Below are 22,016 nucleotides of genomic sequence, written 5' to 3' on the forward strand. Positions count from 1 at the left end.
CTCAGAACACGGGATGGAGCAGAAAGCCCAAATAAGGGGCAGGTAGGAAAGGGCATATGGGGCAGTGTACTCTCAAGCTGAGACATCTAACTCATCTTGAAGCTGTGACTTTTTAGGTGACATTTGGGTTTTCACCCGGCTGGTGCCTGAGGCCTCACCAACTCCCCTGAGGGCTTTTAGACAATTAGGCAATACTGTCTTTTCTTTTTAATTATTGTTCAGAATCAGGCTAGGGCCAGACTCAAGAGTGTCCACAGTCATGATCAAGAGTGTCCAAGGTCATGAAACATGAGGAAAGGCTGAGAAAATGTCACAGACCAGAGGAGACAGGAGACCTGCTATCTAAACACAGAGGGGTGCCCTGGAAGGGATCCTAGGACAGAAAAGGACATTCATGGGAAACACTAAGTATGGACGTTAATAAATAACAATGCACCACTACTGGTTACCTAATTTTGATAACGTATGACTTTAATTAGGAAAATGTAAGCAACAGGGGAGATGGCAGAAGGGTCTATAGGACTCTGTGCTATCTTTGCAACTTGTCTGTAAACATGAAACTATTTCAAGGGTTACTTTACAGAATCTGGCCAGAGAATCTCAGCAGTAGCTCAGCCCCAAATCCCCACACTGGCTGAATGCTCAGAGCTTTCCCTCCAGAGACCAGAACCTTCTACCCTTTTGAAAAGACTCACTCTGGACCCCAGGGACTGGGCCCATGGAGACAAGCACAGAGTAGCCAGCTCCCACCCAAGCCAGCCTCCCAGGACAGCTGGTGGGGTGCTCAGGCCAGGAGCAGGCTCAGCCAGCATGCCCACAGCCACCCCCACCTGCCAGGCGGGCATCTCCCCCAGCAAGCGCAGGCCTGGCTCCCAGAGCCCTCTTGGCACCCGCAACCCCCAGTGCTCCAAGCAGTGTCTGGGATGCTGTAGTGCCCCCGATGGCACAGGAAGGAATACACACCCTTTCCGGTCCAGGGCCTTGACGTCCTCTACACGCATGCCAAAGATGAAGAGGTTCTCAGCCCCAGCTTCCTCAGCCATTTCCACGTTGGCGCCATCCATCGTGCCAATGGTGAGGGCCCCATTGAGCATGAACTTCATGTTGCCCGTGCCCGAGGCCTCGGTGCCTGCAGTGGAGATCTGCTGTGACAGGTCTGCGGCGGGGATCACTGCAAGCAGGTGGACAAGAAGGTGCATCACCACAGACCGCTCACAGCATGGCAGCAATGGGAACTGTGCAAGACACCACACGCCCACTGCTGGCGTTCCCAGAGCAGGTGCCATCTCCCACCCACTCCAGGATGGGCCTGAGCCCTGCAGCCCACCCTGCCCACCTATTAAGGGCTTCCCTTCCTGATCCAGGGCAGCCTGAGGTCAAGATGGTGACTCCTGAAGAGAAGACCCCAGGTAGCAAAGGACCTTTGTTCTAGAACCTTCCAGGGACCAGGCCCAACCATACTCTGGGGTCCCCTGGTTCTTGCTTTTGATGTCATCATTCTCTTTCATCCTGACAGCACTTCTGTCTCATGCCGTCAGCCCATAAGTCTCTTCAGAGCACTTCAAAAGGAAACTGGACTCTTAAAGAACCAGAGAACTAGGAAGGCAGGGGCAATTTCCTTGTGTTCACATGCACACGAGTCACTCTGTGCTGTGTGCAGACTGGGCCCAACCAGCCACAACGATGACCCAAATGCAGTGGCCCTGAGGTGTCTCCAAAGGGTGGGCTCCCTGTGCCTCCAAGACATGATGGATGGGAAAGCCTCATCTTCCCACCCTGCCTTGGCATCCCTGCCCCCACATTCTCAGCTTGTCAATGGAGCTGATGCTGCTTCCCCAGCCCAGTGGCTGGCACTCAGGGTCTGTGAAGAGTGAAGTCCAGCTCTTCTTCAAGGTCAAGCCCAGGAGCCAAGATAAAGAGATACAGGCATCTCTGGCCCCCATGCAGCTCCCCACTGAAGGCAGAGGGACACGAGCAAATGTGACAGTGGACACATTGCTGCAGCAAGTTTAAGACCCCAGCTCTGAGGCCCTAGAGCAGGTACCCCAAGACCAGTTCTGAAGATGCCCAGGAGCCAGCTGGTCCCATGTAACAGTGAGGAGGGGGAGTTCCACGTGCAAAGGGCAGTAAGATGTGCCAGAAGCTCAGTGAAGAACTAAGCACATTACTGACCCTGAACCGCATATGGTCTGTGACAGCAGAGGGACCAGAGAGACGGTTCAATGACCTGGCTGAGCTGTCAGGAGAGGGGAGCATATCTGCCTGCACATCGTTACTCAGCACAGCAGGCAGCAGCTGATCTGTGTGAGCTGCAGAGGTGCCTACTACTCAGAGCCAGAATTCCAGGCTCAGGTTTCCCATCACCTGGTTGGGCAAATCACCTTCCTGCCAGGGTCTCCACAAGTGGCCAGTTTAGAAAGGCCTGTCCAGGTCAGGAAAGCCACGCTCCAAGGCACATTTGGCTGCAGGAACTTCTCCAGATGACAGCACACATCCTTGAAGGAGCAGCCCCAGCCTGAACTCTCACCAAAGGGCTGGGTTGTCAGGCCTCGGGCTGCTCTCAGAAAGGACCAAAGAGGCAGGTGCCGGCCCAGATCACAAGTAGGTAATGCCCTTGAGAGTATATAGGTGGTGACAGCAGACGCATCCTCTGGGGGTGGGAGAAGGGAGGGAGGAGGCTGCCCTGGAAGCACATCCTGCCAGCAAGAGCAAGCTCTAGGAGCAGGAAAGAAAACTGGGGGCAGAACAAGGAGAAGGAATGAGGTCACAGGAAGAAGTGAGAAAGTACAGAGACAAAGGTTGAGGGTAATTCTCCGCATGTGAAGGGCAGAGAACTTCCCCAAAGCCTTTTACTACTAGAACAAAGTCTCCCTCTGGCTGGGGCGCCTGGTGTCTGGGACCAGCAATAACCACCCATACTGTGCCCAGGCAGGGGCAGGCCTTCCTATCTAACATGGGCCTACCTTTCTCAGCCAAGGACACTCGGTAGTTTTCCAGGAAGATCACTTTAAGCCTGTCGCCCACAACTGGATCGTGGTTGATGACATTGCCGATGGATGTGACCAGCTTGATGATCATCTTGGCCATGTGGTAACCAGGGGCTGCCTGGAGATGGGAGGGGAAATTCAGCATGAACACACCTATGTGCTGGGCAGCACAGGGTCCTCGGAGGGTCTGGCATCATTCCCTGTAACCGGGGCCCCATGCTAGATCACTGAGGTCACACCCAGTTGAGTGGCACCCCCCCCTCCATGTCCTGCATGCAGTCTGGCAGACAGCTTCATGACAGAGGAACCTGCTCTCCGTGGGGTGTGATGTCTACCCGTGACCCAGCTCTACCAAGCGCCTCTCCTGACAGCTGCCCCAGCCTGTGCTGAAACCTGCCAGCCTCAAACCTGTTCTCCAATTCTAGCCAGCTCTTCAGAAATGAGGACATGAAAGGAGCAGGACTTTTAGAACCACCAACTTATAGGAAACACAGGGAACTAAGGGGCGTACTGGACATGCCAGACAGATGTGCTCAGAAAAGCCAACCTGGGGAAGACACAAAGCCCAATCTCTGTAACAAATCAGTTGCAGAGAGAGAAGAGAGGTAGGCGTGGGGAAAAACCTACTGATGACAAGATTTAACAGACAGCAAGCAATTACACGGTTAGGCCCTGCCAGGGTCCAGATTCAAACAAACTATTCCAGATATCTGTAACTTTACTATCTACATGAGAAGATGGTATCATGTGGTGGTGTTCAAAAGGGTCTGTACTTATTGTGGTTTTGGAGGAAAACAGCATTGGGAACACATGTGAAATACTTAGAGGTAAAGCAATTCCAGGTCCAGAACTCATTTGGAATGATCCAGCAGAATCTGGGATAGGTGTATGGATATTATTACTATTCTTCCTACTTTTGTCTATGTTGAAAAATTTTAATAATTAGCATTTAAAAAACTGTTTGAAAGCCTGTATCTCTAAGAAATGCACACTGGGATACTAACAAAGGAAATGGCAGGCACTCGGGGAGATGACCATGAGCTGCTGGCTGGGCAGACAGTGCCTGGCCCCACCTGGTAGGCCCCCATAAAACAACTGGGCTCCACAGTGTCCTCATGTTCTCTGATGACAATGAGGCTCTTGGGGGAAAGTGGCAGAGGTTGGGGACACCAGCCCTAGAGCACAGAGTATGATGAGAAAACCCATCCATCAATGAGTAATGGCAACATACTGGGACTATGTGACTGAGTATCCAAAAGCATGTGTCACGGTGAATAAAAAATGAAATAAAGCTAGGCTGAGCTCACTCACCATGGGTATACATCTGGCTGATGAAGCAGCCAGCAATCTATGTCCACTCAGCACACGAGTACAGGGAAGTGAGTGGGCAGCATGCTGGGACCTGAGAGCTGGGCACAGGTGTGGAAGGGTGGTGGTTGTACAAGGAAAGGCATTGGATGGAGGGCCAACAAGTCCACTGGGGACTCCCCTTGGGGCTAGGACCCCCACTCTCATGTGCTGGGGTCCCATCCAGCTCCCTCTTAATGCTGAGCTGATGGACACTGAACCTACTCAGCCCACAAGCACACCTGGGGAAGCAGGGGGCCTCTGGCATTCCGTGTGTATGCTGCCTCTGAGCCTTTGCAGTCTCCAGCCCATTGCGCAGCTGGCACTCAAGTCGGGACACAGTGGCACTGACAAAAAGCATGGTGGTTTGTGCACTCAGGCTAAATATCAAGCAAGATGCAAAGAGAACATCACCTCACCTTGCCCCCGATCATGACAGTCCTGGGCACAAAGGCCTTGGTTGGGTCCTTCTTTATTCCTGTAGGACAAACAAGAGATTCAGATAAGGCACTGAAGCCAGACATGCCCCTGCTTTGGGACACAGGATGGTGACCAGAATCCTCAGAGATCAACCCCAAACCAGGGGACATGCACAGCCACTGGGCCCCCATGTGTCTATTAAGAATTCCCACTTACAAAAGGGGGACAAGCCCCCTAGATTCTGCATTTATATCCCATGGTGAGGAAGGAGGCCAGAAACAGACTCTTCCAAAAGGCTCACAGGAAAAGATGCACCTCTGTTTCCAGAACAGCCCAAAGCAGGTGCCTGGCTTGAGTCCAATCAGTCACCAGCTGTCAAGGCCTTTGCACATGATGGGTATATGACAAAGAGGGGACCTTGAGATCATGGTAATGGCACTGTCAGCCCTCAAGGGATGTCAGGCGAGACCCCAAGTTCCCCGCCCCCCTACCTTCACTGTGATAAGAGGTAAGAGGCTATCCCAAAGCTCTCCCACACAGGGGCAGCCAGAGGGTCAAGTTACAACAGTCAGCTCCCCTGCAGCTCCAGCAGACTGAGGGTGTTCTCACCAGGCCCCTGGCTTTCAGTATCAGTGTATATGGGAGGTATTGGAGGATGTCTTCACAGAGGGGTGAGGCAGCCCTACACTGCCTTCCCCAGAGGCCAAGAACCAGCCAGAGCAGTGAGAATCAGGGCTGAACTAACTCCAGGTTCTGCCAAGAACATGGCTGTGCCTTAGTTCTGATATCCTCCTGTTTCCAGAAATCAGACAGAACAACAGAGAGAATAGGAAAAAATAAAACAGAAACTACACTTCCACCAAAACTCAGAAAGAGGAAAGAGACACAAAGTCCAGGCCACTGAACAAGTTCTGCCAGTTTACAGGGTGGGTGGGGAATACGGCTTTGAGCACAGAGGTCTCAGGACCCAGCCTCCTCAGAGGAGCCGTCAGCAGCTCTGGTGTCTGGGGCACAGGAAGGAGGATGGGGGCCAGGAGGGCAGACCTCACCAGCCCCTCTCCTCTAGGAAACCCAAGAGGAAGGTCTGGCATCCTGGGGCAGAGGCCCCCAGGGCAGAAATCAGGGGAGCCAGGGCAGGTGGCCTCCTGAACCAGCATGGGCTTGGAGAAACAGGAGTCCACGGCTGCACAGAGAGGTGCCCGCAGCTGCCTTGGGGTGCCACAAAGCCCCTTTGGTAGCCCTGGGAGGTGCAGCTCAGGCAAATTTGAACAAACACAATACGTGGCTTTGCTACAGACAAGAAATGAAACCGACATCCCAGTGAGAATACCCAAATCTCCAACCTGTGATGGACGTCAGCTTGGAAGAGTCCACGGAGCTGAAACCAAGACCTCAGGGGGAGGACAGGACATGAAAGTGCACAAAATGAGAACTGGCAGGACACGGGAGTGACAAGAAGCCAAGAGAGAGGCAAGACACAGAAAGCACAGCACACACAAAGGATGGAAACAAGAAAAGCAGACAACATAGAGAAGGAAAGACCTTTAGAAAAGTTCAGAGAGCAATGAAGAGACAAGAAGATGATAGGTGGAAGGAAACTAGCACGCACCTCGCTGGAATCCTGGAAGAAGAAAACCAGAATAGCTGCACCTAACAAATGTTTTAAATTCATTTCAAGAAAACTTCTTAGAAATAATACAAGACCACAATAGATGCATTCAGAATGCCCTGAGCATCAGGGAAAACTGACCCACAATGCTCAGCACCAAGACACAGCCCAGTAAATTTAGCACAGGTACTCAGGACAGCACAACACACCAATGCCCCATCCTCCAGACAGTGCAGGACAGACCTGAAAGATGCTTAAGGAAAGAAAGTAAAGCCAGCAACGTCAACTGCAAACCGTCCTCCATGTTCTAAACAAGCAATAATTCAGATCGTGGTCCACAGAAAGGCTGTAGTGAACCAAAGGGAAATCAAAGCAGGAAGGCAGGGCAGGACGGCTGGTGGTGACAGAAATCAGGCTGGGGACTGGGATGGCACAGCAGAGCATCAAGGCTGTCTGCTGGACCAGGGAGAAACCGTGCGTGCACAGGGAAGGGAGATGGTAAGGTGGAAATGAGCACAGGCCCCCAGCTACCTGCCTGGTAGAATAGCTGCACTCACGGGACGCCACGGAAAGCAGGCCCAGAAGTGGCAGGTCCTGGGAAGTACACAAGACCGTGCAGAGACTAGGACTGCAGGGGGTGGGGGGTAGCTGGCGCATGGGAGGATGTTCTTGAAAGGAGCTTTGCATCTTGAAAAGAATATTTGTGGTTCCTTTGGTTTTCAAAATGAATAGTCACAGCATTAAATTACAAAATTTTAAAATATAAGTTTTTCCTTAAGGCTTTGTTATATTTATAAATCTAAAAAATATTCATATTTACTTTTGGGGGTCTTTGATTCATGTTTGCTCTCATAATTGAATGCTGCCTGAACAATTTAAGGTACGTGTATAAATTTAACACATTCTATTTCATTGTTTTAAGTGCACTTTAAGTGTCTCTAATAAGTAAAATCTTTCCAAATAAGACAAGTCTCATGACAAACAACTAAATTTGAACTAAAAACTAAAGTAAACATATAGCCCAGCCTTTGAGTCCCATGACGCCACAGAGGACCCACTAGAACTGTGCAGGGATGCAGCCAGGGCCCTGTGGCCCCCAGGGACACTCACGGTTGTACAGCGTGATGATGTGCAGGCAGTTCAGCAGCTGCCGCTTGTACTCATGGATCCTCTTCACATGCACGTCAAACATGGAGGAGGGGTTGATTTTCACCTTGTATTCCTTCTCCAGGAATGCAGAGAACTTCAGCTTGTTTTCCTGGGGAGAAAGGACAAAGATGGTCGAACCCCACAAGTCCCCAAGGTCTGACTAGGCTCCAGCTTTCCACTCAGAGCCAAGGGGACATCTCTGTCCCTCCACAAGCCACACAGCAAGGTGGGGACTCTTAGAGGCCACAGCTGAGGGTGGAGACATTTTGAGGAAGGGAGGATGGGGGAATGGGGTGCTGAAGGTGGGCACACTCCAAGAGTCGCAGAAATAAACAGAAAACTAGACCAAAAGGCAAACCTGCGAAAGGATAAGAAAAGCAGAATAAAAGGGAGTCATGAGTGTGGTATAAAGGACACAAATGGGACAGTCAGTGGGGAGGAGACTCAGGATGAAGGACTATTTCAGGGCCCTAAGACCATGCGGCAGCCCAGCAGAGACACAGGCTCATGAGGGACTGAGTTCTCCATCAAGGCTGCCACCTGTCAGGTTTAGAGGGCTCCAGTGGCCCCGGCCTGTCTGGCTGTGAGGCTGGCTGCCCTGGGGAGAGGCTCTCATGCAGCCAAGCAGCACACCCGTGCATAGACGCCAGGACCAGATAGACTTTTGGAGCACCTCCCAGGAATGAGCTCTTCCTGCAGAACTTGGGGCCATGGCATGCCCAGGCTGCTCTGGGGTCTGCACCCATCTGCCTGCCTACTCCATGACCTGAGGGCTGAGTGGGATGGATGGACTTGGCAGTCACTGGACCAGATACCTGGAACACGCAGGAATGCCGCCCCATGCTGGGCCTACCTGCTTGACCTTGGCCACGTCCCTGATGAGTGCCTCATCGTTGACCAATGGCAGCAGCTTCTTCAGTTGGCTCAAGTCAGTCAGGAAACCCTCCCCGATTTTCTGGAGAATCATAAAGGGACACATGCTTGGGGTGCCTGGGTGGCTCAGTCAGTTAAGAGGCCACCTTCAGCTCGGGTCATGATCTTGCAGTTTGTGAGTTTGAGCCTGGCATTGGGCTCTGTGCTGACAGCTCAGAGCCTGGAGCCTGCTTCTGATTCTGTGTCTCCCTCTTTCTGCCCCTCCCCGACTCAGACTCTGTCTCTCTCAAAAATAAATAAAACATTAAAAAAATTTTTTCTTTAATTAAAAAAAAAAAGGGGGATACATGCCTTCTGCCTATTGTAGGACCTGTCCTCCTGAAGACTGTCCTCCATTTTGTCATCCCCACCTCTGCTTTCCTCCCTGGATCTGCTCTGGCTTGGCTCCAGGCCAGCTTTTCTCTCACAGCCCAGCTCTGGGGAAATACCCCCACACTGTGGCCTTGACCACCACGGGCAGCCCCACCCCAGCCTCCCTCTCAGTCCCTGGGCTTGCTCCTGACATTATGTCCCAATCTGGTCAAGCTCAAACATCCACAACAATCCCACGAGCTTCCCTTGTCCCCTTTACAGAAAGGCCCCAAACCTGGGGGCCAACCGTGGCCCAGCGGCTCCTCCTGGCCTGGGCCCTGTCTGCCATCCATCCCCAAGGCTCTGCACCTGCCAAGTCTGTGAAATAATAGAGCACCTTCCAGTCACTTCCTGGCCCTGAACTCTCTGCACTACAGCAGCGTGGTCAGTCCAAATGTACCTCTCATCAAGTACCCCGCTAAGTCTCCCTGCTGCTAATGTAGGATCAAGAGGAAAACTCCTAGCCTGCAAATGCCCTGGCCACTTCCGAGGCCTGTCCTCCCTCTGCCCGCCTCGCCAGGCACTGAGCCTCACTGGCCTTCCAGCTCCTGGGTGGGCCACGTCCCTCCACCACAGGGCTTTGGAACAGAGATTCACTGCTCCCAACTCCCTCCTTTTAGCCCTTTGGATCTGTCTTGCCCTCCCTTTTCCAGGGATGCCTTCCCTGACACACGCAGCCCAGGCAGGCAATGTCCCCACCACAGACTCTCAGCGGGCACCACCCTACAGCCACCTACTGCATTCTCAAGGCTAGCTGTCACCTGGTGTGCACAAGCACATGAACAATCAGTAACCACCGCATCTCTGCCTCCCAAAACCTCTTCAGTGGGCCTGTGGCTGCTGCTCAACCAGGTGATCCCACCCCAGCCCCTCTTGAAGCCCAGGACCTCACTTCTGAACTCCTGCACAGGCCTCTGGGGCCATTGACTGACTGCCCAGCCCAGCCTAGCACTCCCACATCTGGGTGGCAGCAGGACCCCACCTGGGGTCCCTGGCCAGGAGCCACCACTGGTCAACACACTGGTGATGGGCCTGAGGGCCTTGGGCAACAGATGAGGTGTTAACTGTGCTCACAGCTCTCCGGGGACTCAAAGGCAGCTGGTCTCACCTCCACAATGGTGTCGGCTAGCCCCGGATTACACAGGAGCAGCCACCTTCGGGGTGTGATGCCATTTGTCTTATTCTGGAACTTCTCTGGCTCGAGCTCATAAAAATCCTTAAAGCTAAAACACAGGAAACAGACAAATGTCACAACAAACAAGGTGAGCAAGAGAACATTCAGAAATCCCACTGGAAGATCACTAAGCTCAGTTTTTTTTGTTGTTTTCTAAGGAGCACAGAGCAGTCAGCCTTGCTGCCCTCTTTTGAGAACAGTAAGCATGGAGCACATGCTTTTCAAAGCACTGCACATTTAGTCACATAGCAATAACCACACAGGTAATGGAACCTGGCCATCTTCCACAGTGAATGTGACATTGAAGAGGGTACGGGCTATCATAGAGCTTGAGAACCAGGGTTTAGTTTCCTCATCTGTAAAATGGAGACACACCTCTCTGAGAGGCTTGCTGTGAGGATCTAAAGACTATAACACATGAAGCGCTTGGGCTGGTACCAGGAACACAGAAGCCTCCACACAGACAGACCTGGTCTGGGGTCTACCTGGTGCTCACGGAGGTACTCTACATACATCTGGGTCAAGGATGGCAGGAAGGAGTTTCAAAATCATGTCCCACCAAAAGAGGGAGGGAAAACACTGGGAGATCTGATCTAAGAATTCTTCCTTCCTCTTGCTGACGAGCCCTGACTCCTCCTGCCCTAACCTGGGACACTCTTGAGCAGGGCACTCCTGGCACCTGGCCAGCAGCAGATGGCTCCAAGACAGAGCATCTGTCTGGACAGACAGAGGACACAGAAAAGAGGAGGTGGCACTGGTGATAACTCAAAGGCTCAACGCCCTAACATTGCCCACGGTGTCCTCAGCCACTGAATAACATGCCCTGGGCAGTTCAGACAGTACCTGTGAGGGCAGGAGAGCAAGTGTGGAGCCTGGGCAACATGCCCCAGCCACTGTGTGTATGGCTGCCAACAGTGCCCAGAGGCGAGTCTAGGGTCAAGAAGAAGGTACACCCAGGTCAGCGCAAATGCTGGCTCCACTCACACTGACTGCTTCACGATCTCTGAGTGAATCCTCGCCACGCCGTTGACAGCGTGGGACCCGATCACACACAGGTGGGCCATGTTAATCCGCTTGCAGTCCCCTTCCTCGATCACAGACATCCTCCGCAGGCGGTCCACATCCCCAGGGAACAGGGAAGCCACGTGCTGTGCCAAGTCAGAGAGCAGAAGGTGAGCAAGTGGTGAACAGGAAGCCCAGGGGCCCCCATGGGATGTTCTGCCTCCTCCAAGAAAATCCCAAGGTTGCTGCACCCCAGATATGCATTCAAACTCCCTGGATGCACCTCTGAGAGCCCCGGGCATAGCAGGAAGCTCCTCCACACTGCTGCAGCCCAGGGAAAGGCGTGACTGGCCGGAGGACTCGACAGAGCTATTCTGTGGGAGGTGACAGGAGGACCGTGGTGCTAAGATGTGCCATGTGACTTAGAAGGAAAAGACGAGAGTGCTGCCCTGTTGGCCTAGGCAAGGTCTGACCAATTGGGAACGGCTACTTTTTCACCAAAAGGTTAAACAACTGAACAAGCACACCTGGATTCTAAGTTCCCCTTTCCCTGTAGCACTCTTCTCTCCATGGGTAACAGAGGAAAGACAAATGCTGCTTTATTTCCAAATCATCCAAATGCTGCTATGGTGTCTCAGGACCAAGGCCTCTGGCATTCCAGGAACAGACTCTTACATTTGAGCCCCACGTGGGAATGAGAACATTTCAAAAAGACCTAAATCCACGACTCCCACATACACAGCAGGGGTCTAGGTCTGGGGAAGAGATTTACCCAGCAACAGCCCCTGGACCCCAAAGCCCTCTGCTGGACAGAGGGCTATTCCATGCAAGAAGATACACGTTGCAGGCCAGACAATTCCACATAGAGGACAGGAGGAACCTCCACCTCTTCCAGGTGCAGGTGCAGCCCACCACCTCCATCCCCAATCACGACAGGAGGGGTGGTCATCTCGGGGGCAGCATCCCTAAAGCTCCCACCCATACCCACCCCCACCCTGCTCACATCAAGGTGCCTCTGGTTGATGGCGTAGATGATCTCCAGGTGCCGTGGCAGGAGCTTCTCAAACATGGACACAGGCCAGCGCTCCAAGGCCTCAGGTAACACAGTGTGGTTGGTGTATGCACATGTCTTCTTTGTGATTTCCCAGGCCTAGAACATTCCAGAATATTCCAAATTGTTTTGTTTAGAAACAATCTACTTTTCTACCAGATGCTCAGGGAAAAGTCCATCAAAGGTAGATGTTCGGATCCCACTTGAAAGGGGCCCAGGTGGCTACATATCTCTGCCCTCTGGGGCTATCTAGAACCTTCTCAAAACCTACAAGTGAGCCCATGCCCTTTGCCTTCCCAACGTGACCACGAACATTCTACTTCCTAACATAGTACACACACATAAATGAGTGATGCTTACCTCATCACCTGGCATCACTCACTTTTCTTCTGTGAACCATTTTTTGTGAACAAAACAGAGCATCAAACAATTTTCTACTTTATTTCCACCAAACTGATCTCACACCCAGTTGGAAACACTGGGAAACTGTGTGGCCTCCCTCCACTGGCCAGGGGCAGATGGGACCATGGGGGCACTGCCCAGCCCCGCCCAGGAGTGCACCCCAAACCAGAGGAGGCTCTGGGTTCTACAAAATGACATGAAAATTGTTCTAAAGTCTTATAGTTGATTTAAACTAGATCAGGAAAATCTTGCTTTACAAGCATCCAGGACCAAATAAGTTGAGTCAGAAGAACTTATAAAAAATTTAAACAATGTGTTTCTTTACACTTAATACTTCTGCGGTTCTTGCCACAATTCTAAGATGAGAAAATGTACATGAGAAGCTCTAAGACGTGTCAGAATTTTTTCCCAGTCTTCCAGAAAACTGCTCTTCTGTGCCTTTGTGCCACTGCTCCACCTATGGTGTCCTAGTCCCTTGGGAGAAACCCCAGACCTGCTCTTGGAACATCCGCCTCCTCATGGCCCTGCTTCTCAAGGACAATGTCCCTCTGTACTCCCCAGGCCACAGGGGATAGGCCTTCCTCAACATCCTAGGGCCAGCTCAGTACTCACCACTGTTGTTGGGACAGGTTGGAAGGTGAGGGGACACTGTCACCCCTATGTGCCCAGGTCTGCAGGGAACACTATCACCTTATATACCCAGTTGTGACAGGGACAGTGTCACTCCACATGCCCATCAGTGTGGGAACACAGTCACCCCATGTGCCCAGCCCTGTGCCCTTGTCTTCAGTGCTTACCTTGTCCCAGTCTACTTTCTCCACATCCACCAGTATCCGCATGAGCTCAGGGATGGCAAGGGCTGGGTGGGTGTCATTCAGCTGGATGGCAACCTGCAGTTTACACAGGGTGATCCCCCTCAATCCCCTTGCCTGCATCTTCATGGGTGCCACGGTGGTCAGTGTGTGCAGAATCAGGGTTCACAGCCGCCCACCCCTGAGGAGCCTGATCCATAGGGCTGACAGCAGGGAGCTGAAATCACGCACAGATGCTGAATCTAGCCTGAAAACCAGCCAAGGAGCAGGGAGGACAACAGGGCAAGAGGGGCCACAGGGAGGGGTTGGGAAGACCCCATGGGCTGGCTCTGCAGTAGGACCCTTGGCACCCCACGGAGGCTCTTCTGCTCTCCACAGCTCCCCCTGACCCAGAATGTTCCTCTCACCGAGGATATGTTGGCTTTGTTTAAAATCACTAAACCCAGCCCATCAAATGCATCACACTTTGCCACAGGAACCTTTTACAGTGTCCCTTGCTGCTCCTAAGGACACCTAGTGTGGCCCTGGTCAGAGAGGAGGGGGCCTGGCCCCTGATGACAAGGAAATGAGGGGGGCTGCTGTTCTCTCCTCACCCACGCCCAGCCTTGAGATAGAAATCAAGCCTGGGAATGTCCTGTCCTTCTGCACAAGACCCATCAACACCCACCTTGTCTGGGAATGTCTCAAAACAGGTTCTCACTGGGTCCCGGCAGCCAAACTTGGAGGACTTAAAGCGGCGAATGATGTCCTGGAGGGTAGCAGCCACCACAAAGTACTCCTGCTTCAGGCGCAGTTCCTTCCCCTCGAAGAACTGTGGACACAGGACAGCGCTGGCACCAACAACAGCCACCAGGGCCACCACAGGTCCTCAGGGACCCCCCCATCCCCACCCCAGGGCTCAAGAAGGGCAAGAGGCTGGGAGGCCCTGCTCCAGGGACCATAGAGACTCATGTGTGCATGAGAGGATGAGAGCCCTTGAGTGTCAGCATGGTGCTGACACCTCCATCACCACCATCCCAGGGCCCAAGGTCAGGTAACCTGCAGCTCAGGGGCACAAGCAGAAGGTCTAGATGGCCTGACCTGTGTGTGATCTTCAGATAGGGAAGCAGCCAGCAAATGGTCACGGTGCCCTGTGTGAGGACACCAGGCATGCAGGTCTCGTTCCTTAACAGCCAGAGCCACTCAGAAGCACAAGCTCCAAAGTGTCAGTGTCCTAAAAATGCCTTGTACCTGAAGCTTTAGAATCTGCTTAAAATCTTGGCAGGGGAAGGGGAAATGGGGTATGTTTGGTTGTGAGCCTTTCAACACCAATTCCCTTTGCTACTAATGTGCACCTGTTACTCTGATAAAACAAAGAACACACAACCCACTAACAAAGGCAAATTCTAAGGGCTCTTGTCTGGCAACAACAAAGCCACCAGACACTAAACTCAGTAGCAATCACTGAGGACTGTGATTGTTACTTCATCTAGTGGGTGGTGGCACATAATTAAAGCTTTTCAAACCATGACTGGCGTATGTCTCAAGGCATCACTGAAAAGCGGGGACTGCTATTCCCATTTGAGAAATAGCTCATCCAACTCCTGGGGAAGTGGCATCACATGCCAGAAGAGTAGAAACTGACTGTACGTGAGGTCTGACAAGTTCTCACATCTCCCACATGTTGCTCTGCATACGGTCTTGCACAGAGTCAGCTCAGAGCCAGCCTCAGGGGCAGCCAGGTACACAGCAGTATAGACATGTGAGGCAAGGCCAAGAACCTCCTGCTGTATCCTCTTAGGGAGAGAGCAAAGGGGAGATGCTAACAGGCACACTTGGACTTGTGGGGCTTTGTCAAGCATGTGGTGCCCTCACTCCGAGGAGCCACACAGGGCTGTTGGTAGCTACTTACGTGGTCTCACCTGATGAATGGGAGGCCAGCAAATAGGTCCTTCTAGACAGCCCCAGCCCCTAGCACACTTTCCTAGCAGAAGAGAAGCAACCACATGAGATACTCACATTATCATTTGGATACAGGACTCTGGAGATGTTCTCGGCCAGGTTCCTGTCCAGGACCGCCTCGATGTAGCCTCCCACATTAACTAGGGGCAGAAACAGTGAGGTCAGAACCCACATCCCTTCCCTTGACTCCTCATGTGCCCTTTCCCTGAAGGTCCTCCCTCACTTCCCTGAACTGTGTGAGGGACGTTCCTGCACAGAAGGTGCCCCCAGAGCCATGGTTTCACTCTGCCCCAGGCCCAACCTGTATCCCCCACACATCCTGCAGAGCCCTAGGCCCCTTGGTCTTTCCTGAGGGCACAGGGTTCCACGAGCAGTGGCTTTGCTGGTGGGCTCTCCCTGGGAAGCCCTGGTGCTCTGAGGACCCTGCCCTCTGCCCTCCACATTGAGAGTCCTGTGCTTTGCACAGCAGTGATAGTGCAGACAAGACAAGAGCTTCACGGGGCGAGTTTGGGAGAAGCCATCCAACAGAAATAAGAGGGGCAGAACGCACAGTCATGGAGCTTGAAGTCATTGGGTGCCTTGGCAGACCACAGCCTCATGGTGTTGACGGTGTTGTTCCTGTAGCCCGGCACAGGGGTGTCGTACGGCATGGCCAGCACCACCTGGCCGAGAGATGGTCAGATCCAGTCAGCTAGCAACACAGTCCCCAGTCCCAGGCCTTCTCACCCCAGCAGCAGCATTCTGCTCCCCGTTGGTAGCCAAACTGCTTGCCCTCTGGCTTTTCTCCTTGTGCCCCAAATCCCTGCAACCTGCCCTGTGCCAAGCCTGCAGGCCTCCCCAACTAAGACCACCTGTGATGGCTCTGCAGTAAGGCCCTGACCACACTCCTGAGGTCATTCTGTCTTCTCTAGCTTCTCCTCCTTCCACACTGGCATTGATTTAAGAATTCTTCCCACTCAGATCTTCAAGGTGCCACTGTGTCAACCTCACTCACACTCTGTTAGCAGTCATGACTCCAGTGTCCTTGTCCTCTCTCTGCCCTCCTTCCTCTTCTCACTCGACCCACTTGTGTAGTTTCACGACCCAAACTAACTTCTCCACAGAGGACTTCTATTTCTGACTTCCATTTTCCAATGCCTGCAAAAGGCTCCTCCTGTTGGGAGACTTGACCTCTAACCCTCAGAGAAACCAAACCAGCCCACACTCCACTCACAACAGAAAATGCAGGGCCTGCTCTCTACCCACAGAACCTGCCACGCTCCTCCCACCCCCGATTCCAGTCTGTCCACAAGTATCTGCTTTACTCTTGTCAAGCACAGGAAGACACACACCAGCCTCAAGGTCACTTCCAACCCTCAGATCCTCTGATGAGGTTTCTCACATTCAGGTATGCTCACGGGGGCTCATACAAGTTCAACTATGTGGCTTTACGAGATGAAAGCGGCTCTGACAGCCAAAAGGATTGTGTTGATAGCATCACTAGAGCCTTAGAATCACTTTTCCCTTCCCCTCTACCCTCACCCCTGCTCCCTGCTCCCCTGCCCCCCAAGGCCCTATCCAAGCCAGTGACAAGCCCTACAAAGCATCCCTAACAGCCCAGGGCTGACAGAAATGCCCCAACGGTCTCTATGCCTCCCTACATACATGACATGCTCATCTTCTACAAGCACATGCAATCAGATAACTGATCTTATTCTCTCCTCTTTTGAATTAAATACAACTTATTATGGCATTTTAGGCCTCCATAACATGGCTCCAGCCAACCCTAGCCCATGCACTCCTTAAAACTTATGCTGCAGAAAATCTGGATGACTCACTTTTGCATGCTTAGGACTTCTCCAGTCTCCTGGGCTCATTGCCCCACATCTAGATGGCTGAGCCTTGCTCATTACAGCTACCCCCTCACAAAAGCTCTCCTGCTACCTCCCTCAGTCCCTTAGCTGAAACCACTCAGATGTGCACTGTCCACCATCCCAGAGCCTGGACTGGACTCTCCATGTTCTTGCCCTGGTTCCCTCATCAGTGCCTGTGCCCTGTGCTGGGACATCCATCCAGACCACCACATGCCCACGACTCTGATAGCTCAGTAATGGTGGGCGGCACCCAGGAGACACTACTGAGGCCTGTGGTGTGTGGTGACTGTGGTGAATGTATGCATCAAGCACCTGCTGTCTAGAGATGCTGGGGACTATCCATGTCCCTCCAGAGATTAACACCCTGCCCCTGTCACAACACTGTCCTGCTAGCCATTCAATCACTGCTGGTCTGAACCCCAACACAAGCCCCTATTAAACTGCAAAGACAGCGGCTTCACTCTGAGTGTTTTCCACTGTCTGGGCAGCCCTGACAATGTGTAAGAATTGAGTGTATGAGAACAAAACCTCCCAGTCAGTCACCTTGGGTCAGGTCCTCTGGGGAAACAGCACACCTCCCACTCCCAAAGGGAATGAGGAGTGATGACAAAATGTGGCAGCCACCTCACTCAGCCCCACACTTCCCTGGGGATGCCCAGGGTGGATACCTGAGTGTCCAGCCACCTGACACCCTCAGGGGTGTGCTCCACTCTCCCGTAGAAGTGCACAGGAAGCATGTATTCGGGCCGGGCTTTCTCCCAGGGGTTGCCATAGCGCAGCCAGTCATCTGCCTCCTCCACCTGGAAAGGGGCGGGTGGTAAGGTCAGCTCTCTTGGGTGGCAGTGGGGAGACAGTCATGGGCGCAGGGCCACCCCTTTCCACTGCCCACAATGACCATGCTGTTGAGATACCGACGCCATCCAGCACTGAAATAAACTATAGCCTATTTACAAGGCAAAGATGTCCAGTTCCAGTCAAGGCCTTGTGTTTAAAAATTAACATGTCGTCCTGTTAAAGAAACAAACTCAGATAAAATTCAGAAGAATGCATTAAAGTAAAAAGACATTAAGAACAACCTGAATTCAGCAATAAAAAAGGATAAAGTTCTGCTGCGTACTACAACATGGATAAACCCTGCAAAGACGCTGAGTCGAAGAGGCCCATGTAGTGTATGGCTCCATTCATAGGAAATGTCTAGAACAGCCAAATGCACAGAGACACCAGATAGATTAATGGTTGTCAGGTGCTAGTGTGTGACGGCAAATCCATGCTGGATTTCTTTTTGGGGTGATGAAAACGTTCTGGAAATAGATAGTGGTGATGGCTGCCCAACTTTGTAAATATACTAAAAAAAACACTTGATAACTAAATAAAGCTGTTATAGTAAAAAAAAAAAAAAAAAAAAAAAGAATCACTAGAAGTCCACCACTTTGAAAATGACACCACAAATTCACAGGTGCCAGGGGCCAGGCTGCCTTTGTAGCACGAATGCCTGGACACACACAACTAGAAGACATTGCTTTTGTGCTAGGCCTTCCTTGAAGCAGCCAATTTTCCAAAAACTGCACTTAGTGGTATCCAAAATCAGTAAATACACAAAAAAGAATCCCACCAATAAAACTAAAAGTAGCCCCACAGAGTCTAACAATCCTTGAGTAGAAGCATTCGGAATAAACAAATTTGGCAGGCAATGTATAAAGAATTATAAATATAAATTAAATAAGTGAGTCTTTCTTCTTCAAATTTGACAAATAACCCCAGGTATAGGCATAACTCAGAGATATTGCAGATTTGGCTCCAGACTGCCACAATAAAGCCAATTTAGCAAAAGAGAGTCAAATGAATTTTTTGGTTTCCCAGTGCATATGAAAGTTTTGTTTATGCTATACTGTAGTCTATTAAGTGTGCAACAGCATTATGTCTTAAAAAACAATGTGCCCAGGGGCACCTGGGTGGTTCAGTCAAGTTGAGCATCTGACTCTTGATCGTGGCTCAGGTCATGATCTCACAGTTGTGAGATCAAGCCCCATGTGGGGGCTCTGCGCTGGGCATGCAGCCTGCTTGGGATTCTCTCTCTCCCTCTCCCACTCATTTGTACATGCTCTCTCCCCCCCAAATTTAATTAATTAATTATTAAAAAAACAATGTACATACCTAAGTTAAAAATATTGCTAAAAAATGCTAACCATCATCTGAGCTTTCAGCAAGTTTTAATCACTGATCACAGATCACCAGAACAATATAATAAAGTCTGCAACATTGTGAGAATTACCAAAATGACAAAGTGAGCAAATACTGTTGAAAATATGGGGCCAACAAACTTGCTTGATGCAGAGTTGCCACAACTTTCAATTTGTAAAATATGCATTATGTGTGAAGCGCAATAAACCCAAGTGCAACAGAATAAGGTGTGCCTGTATGTTACTTTGAGGGTTTTCAAAAATTTTTATTCGTTTGTCTTTTTTTTTTTTTTTAAGTAAGCCCTGTACCCAATGTGGGGCTTGAGCTCATGATCCCAAGATCAAAGAGTCGCACACTCTACCAACTGAGCCAGCCAGGTGCTCTGGGTTTTTTTCTTAATGGTTCCTACACAGAAGTAAAAGAAGAATATTTGGTTGCAGTTTTAGGGAGGTGACACAGCTGAGGTTATTGCCTCAATATGTGTCTCTCCATAGTACTTCTGGCTGGGCTTTTCTGTCTGGTGCAGGTAGCTATTCATCATGGGACCAGTCCTGCCTTTTGATCTGGTGCCATGTCTGTACATTAGTGAAATTCTCCAACACCAAAGCCTGGTCATCTCCTGTAACGTAATTCCATGAGCAGTTTGCAGAAGCAGCATCTCCTCAAGTACAAGAGGCAGGAGGGTGTCCTCTCCAGACCCCTCTCCCTGCCCCATGGCCAACAACACTGCTGTCTGACCACTGCCCACATTTAATTATGCTACAGCTAAACTCCATTAAAAACTGACTGGCTCTCATGAAAACAGGGTGAGAGGAGGGTGAGTTTATGATTCACCTATCATCCCACAACTGTCTTTAAATTGTTTTGCAAGATGGCAATAATATACAGAAATAGAACACCAGAAGAAAGAAATGTCTGTGGTCAAACAAAAAAACAACACAAAAAACCTTTCTGCCTTTAACCATAACACCAAGTAGGTAAGGAAGGGCCTCAGAGTTTCTGTCTTATGAAAGCACATTGCATCGACTGTAAGGAGCTGGAATGGGTTAAAGGACACAGGGGTACAAGGGCTGGGGTGCCTCTGACAGACACACACACATAAGGAACTGTGCATGAAACTACCTGTAATGTACCAGGAGGAAGAGTGGAGTTCTCTTTAAGGCTGGAGAGAGTACTTCTACAAATTAAGCAACAGATACAAATCTGTTTTAAGTTTTCTTTTACTGTTAGCCACACTTTTCTTTGCCAACTTTTTATTATGAGTGCTTTCAAACATAAAGAAGTGTTAAAAGAATTGGCAGTGAACACCCACGCACCTTCCACTTAGGTTCCATAATTGTTAACATGTTTCTATACTTGATTTATCACATATCCTCCATCCATCGACCCATTAATTTCTTGATGCATTTCAAAGTCAGTTGCAGACATCTGTACACTTCTCCACGAACACTTCAGCATGCACCTCATTAAGTACAGTTCACCCTGTGTTTATTTTTTAGGTTAATATATAGATAGCAAAATGTGTAAACCTTAAGGATACTCTTGAGGAGTTCTGTCAATTGCACGTACCTGTGACCCAGCCTCATCAAGATACAGGAGCTTTCCATCACCCCAGGCATCCATCTGTTTATATTCTATACTATTCTCCTGTTACAAACCTTTAATACCAACCACAGCCCTGCTTTGTCTGTCATTTTTAGGAGCCAAATTATATCACATAAACTATTTTCTAATCAAGTGGAATAGCCATACCTTCGATTTTAAAGTCTTTTTTTTTTTTAAGTTTATTTATTTATTTTGAGAGAGAGAGAGAGACAGCATGCACATGAATGCATGGGCAGGGGAGGGGCAGAGAGAGGGAGAGAGAGAATCCCAAGCAGGCTCTGCGCTGTCGGCACAGAGCCCCACTTGGGGCTTGAACTCACAAACTGTGAGATCATGACCTAAGCCAAAACCAAGAGCTGGATGCTTAACAAACTGAGCCACACGGGTGCCCCCATTTTAAAGTTTTGAATGAGGGGAAATGACCCTCTTGCCCAGTGTAGGACATTGAGGTTGCACTGTGAGGTTATATTCTTTCCACCAATGTGTTCTTGGCCACCTCACTTAGCTATGGTTTGATATTTCAGGATCTAAGCCCACTCTTCCTCAAGGCACTTTGCTTTGCAGAGGCTGGCACAGGACACAGTCCCCTCAGTGGTGTCGGGGAGTGAAGGCAGAAGGTGGGAACAAAACCTACAATAACTCTTCTTCTAACTACTCCAGGTCAATTGTCCCACTGAGGGTAAACCAGAGAGGGCCACCTCTGTTCCATGCTGAGGTACAACAGGGAACCAGCAGGCAGCACCTGGCAATACCTATAAGGCCAGTTAGGCCCTGGGTCCCACCCAGCAGGCTTCCCAGGCTCACACAGAACCTGTATGTGATGAGCTCACACAGAAGATGGGCCTCTGGCAGCCCACATAGAGCTCTAAGGGAAGCACGAAGCTCACAGGATACCCCCGACCTATCCCACCTCTGCCTTGCCCAGGACGGGCAGACAATCTCTCCAGGAAGGAATTTAGCATATAAAAAACTGAACTGAAAGTACCTGTTTGTTTTCTTCTGCACATGAGAGGTGGAAACAAGTGAAAGAACCGAGTTTCACCCACCTGCCAGCCATTGACAATCTTCTGGTTAAAAATCCCAAACTCATAGCGGATTCCATAGCCATATGCTGCCAGGCCCAACGTGGCCATTGAGTCAAGGAAGCAGGCTGAAAATTCCAAACACAAAGAACTTCTTGGAATCAAAGATAATTAGCA

The 22,016-nt window shown here is 50.7% G+C and overlaps 1 protein-coding gene across 1 annotated transcript in view; it reads right to left on the reverse strand.

Moving 5' to 3' along the window:
* PYGB (glycogen phosphorylase B) overlaps positions 1–22,016 on the reverse strand; it is a 58,573-nt gene that overhangs the window by 4,730 nt on the left and 31,827 nt on the right. The window contains exons 4-17 of the mRNA XM_060610474.3: positions 21,864–21,967; positions 17,700–17,831; positions 15,729–15,840; positions 15,236–15,318; positions 13,905–14,048; positions 13,223–13,315; positions 11,976–12,122; positions 10,955–11,118; positions 9,905–10,019; positions 8,366–8,467; positions 7,474–7,621; positions 4,754–4,812; positions 2,964–3,105; positions 964–1,171 (exon numbers count right to left, since the gene is read on the reverse strand). Coding sequence (XP_060466457.1) covers positions 964–1,171; positions 2,964–3,105; positions 4,754–4,812; positions 7,474–7,621; positions 8,366–8,467; positions 9,905–10,019; positions 10,955–11,118; positions 11,976–12,122; positions 13,223–13,315; positions 13,905–14,048; positions 15,236–15,318; positions 15,729–15,840; positions 17,700–17,831; positions 21,864–21,967 — 1,753 coding nt within the window. The remainder of the gene's footprint in view (positions 1–963; positions 1,172–2,963; positions 3,106–4,753; positions 4,813–7,473; positions 7,622–8,365; positions 8,468–9,904; positions 10,020–10,954; positions 11,119–11,975; positions 12,123–13,222; positions 13,316–13,904; positions 14,049–15,235; positions 15,319–15,728; positions 15,841–17,699; positions 17,832–21,863; positions 21,968–22,016) is intronic.

This window comes from Panthera onca, chromosome A3 (genome assembly GCF_046562875.1).
Source record: "Panthera onca isolate mPanOnc1 chromosome A3, mPanOnc1 haplotype 2, whole genome shotgun sequence".
Lineage (NCBI taxonomy): Eukaryota > Metazoa > Chordata > Mammalia > Carnivora > Felidae > Panthera > Panthera onca.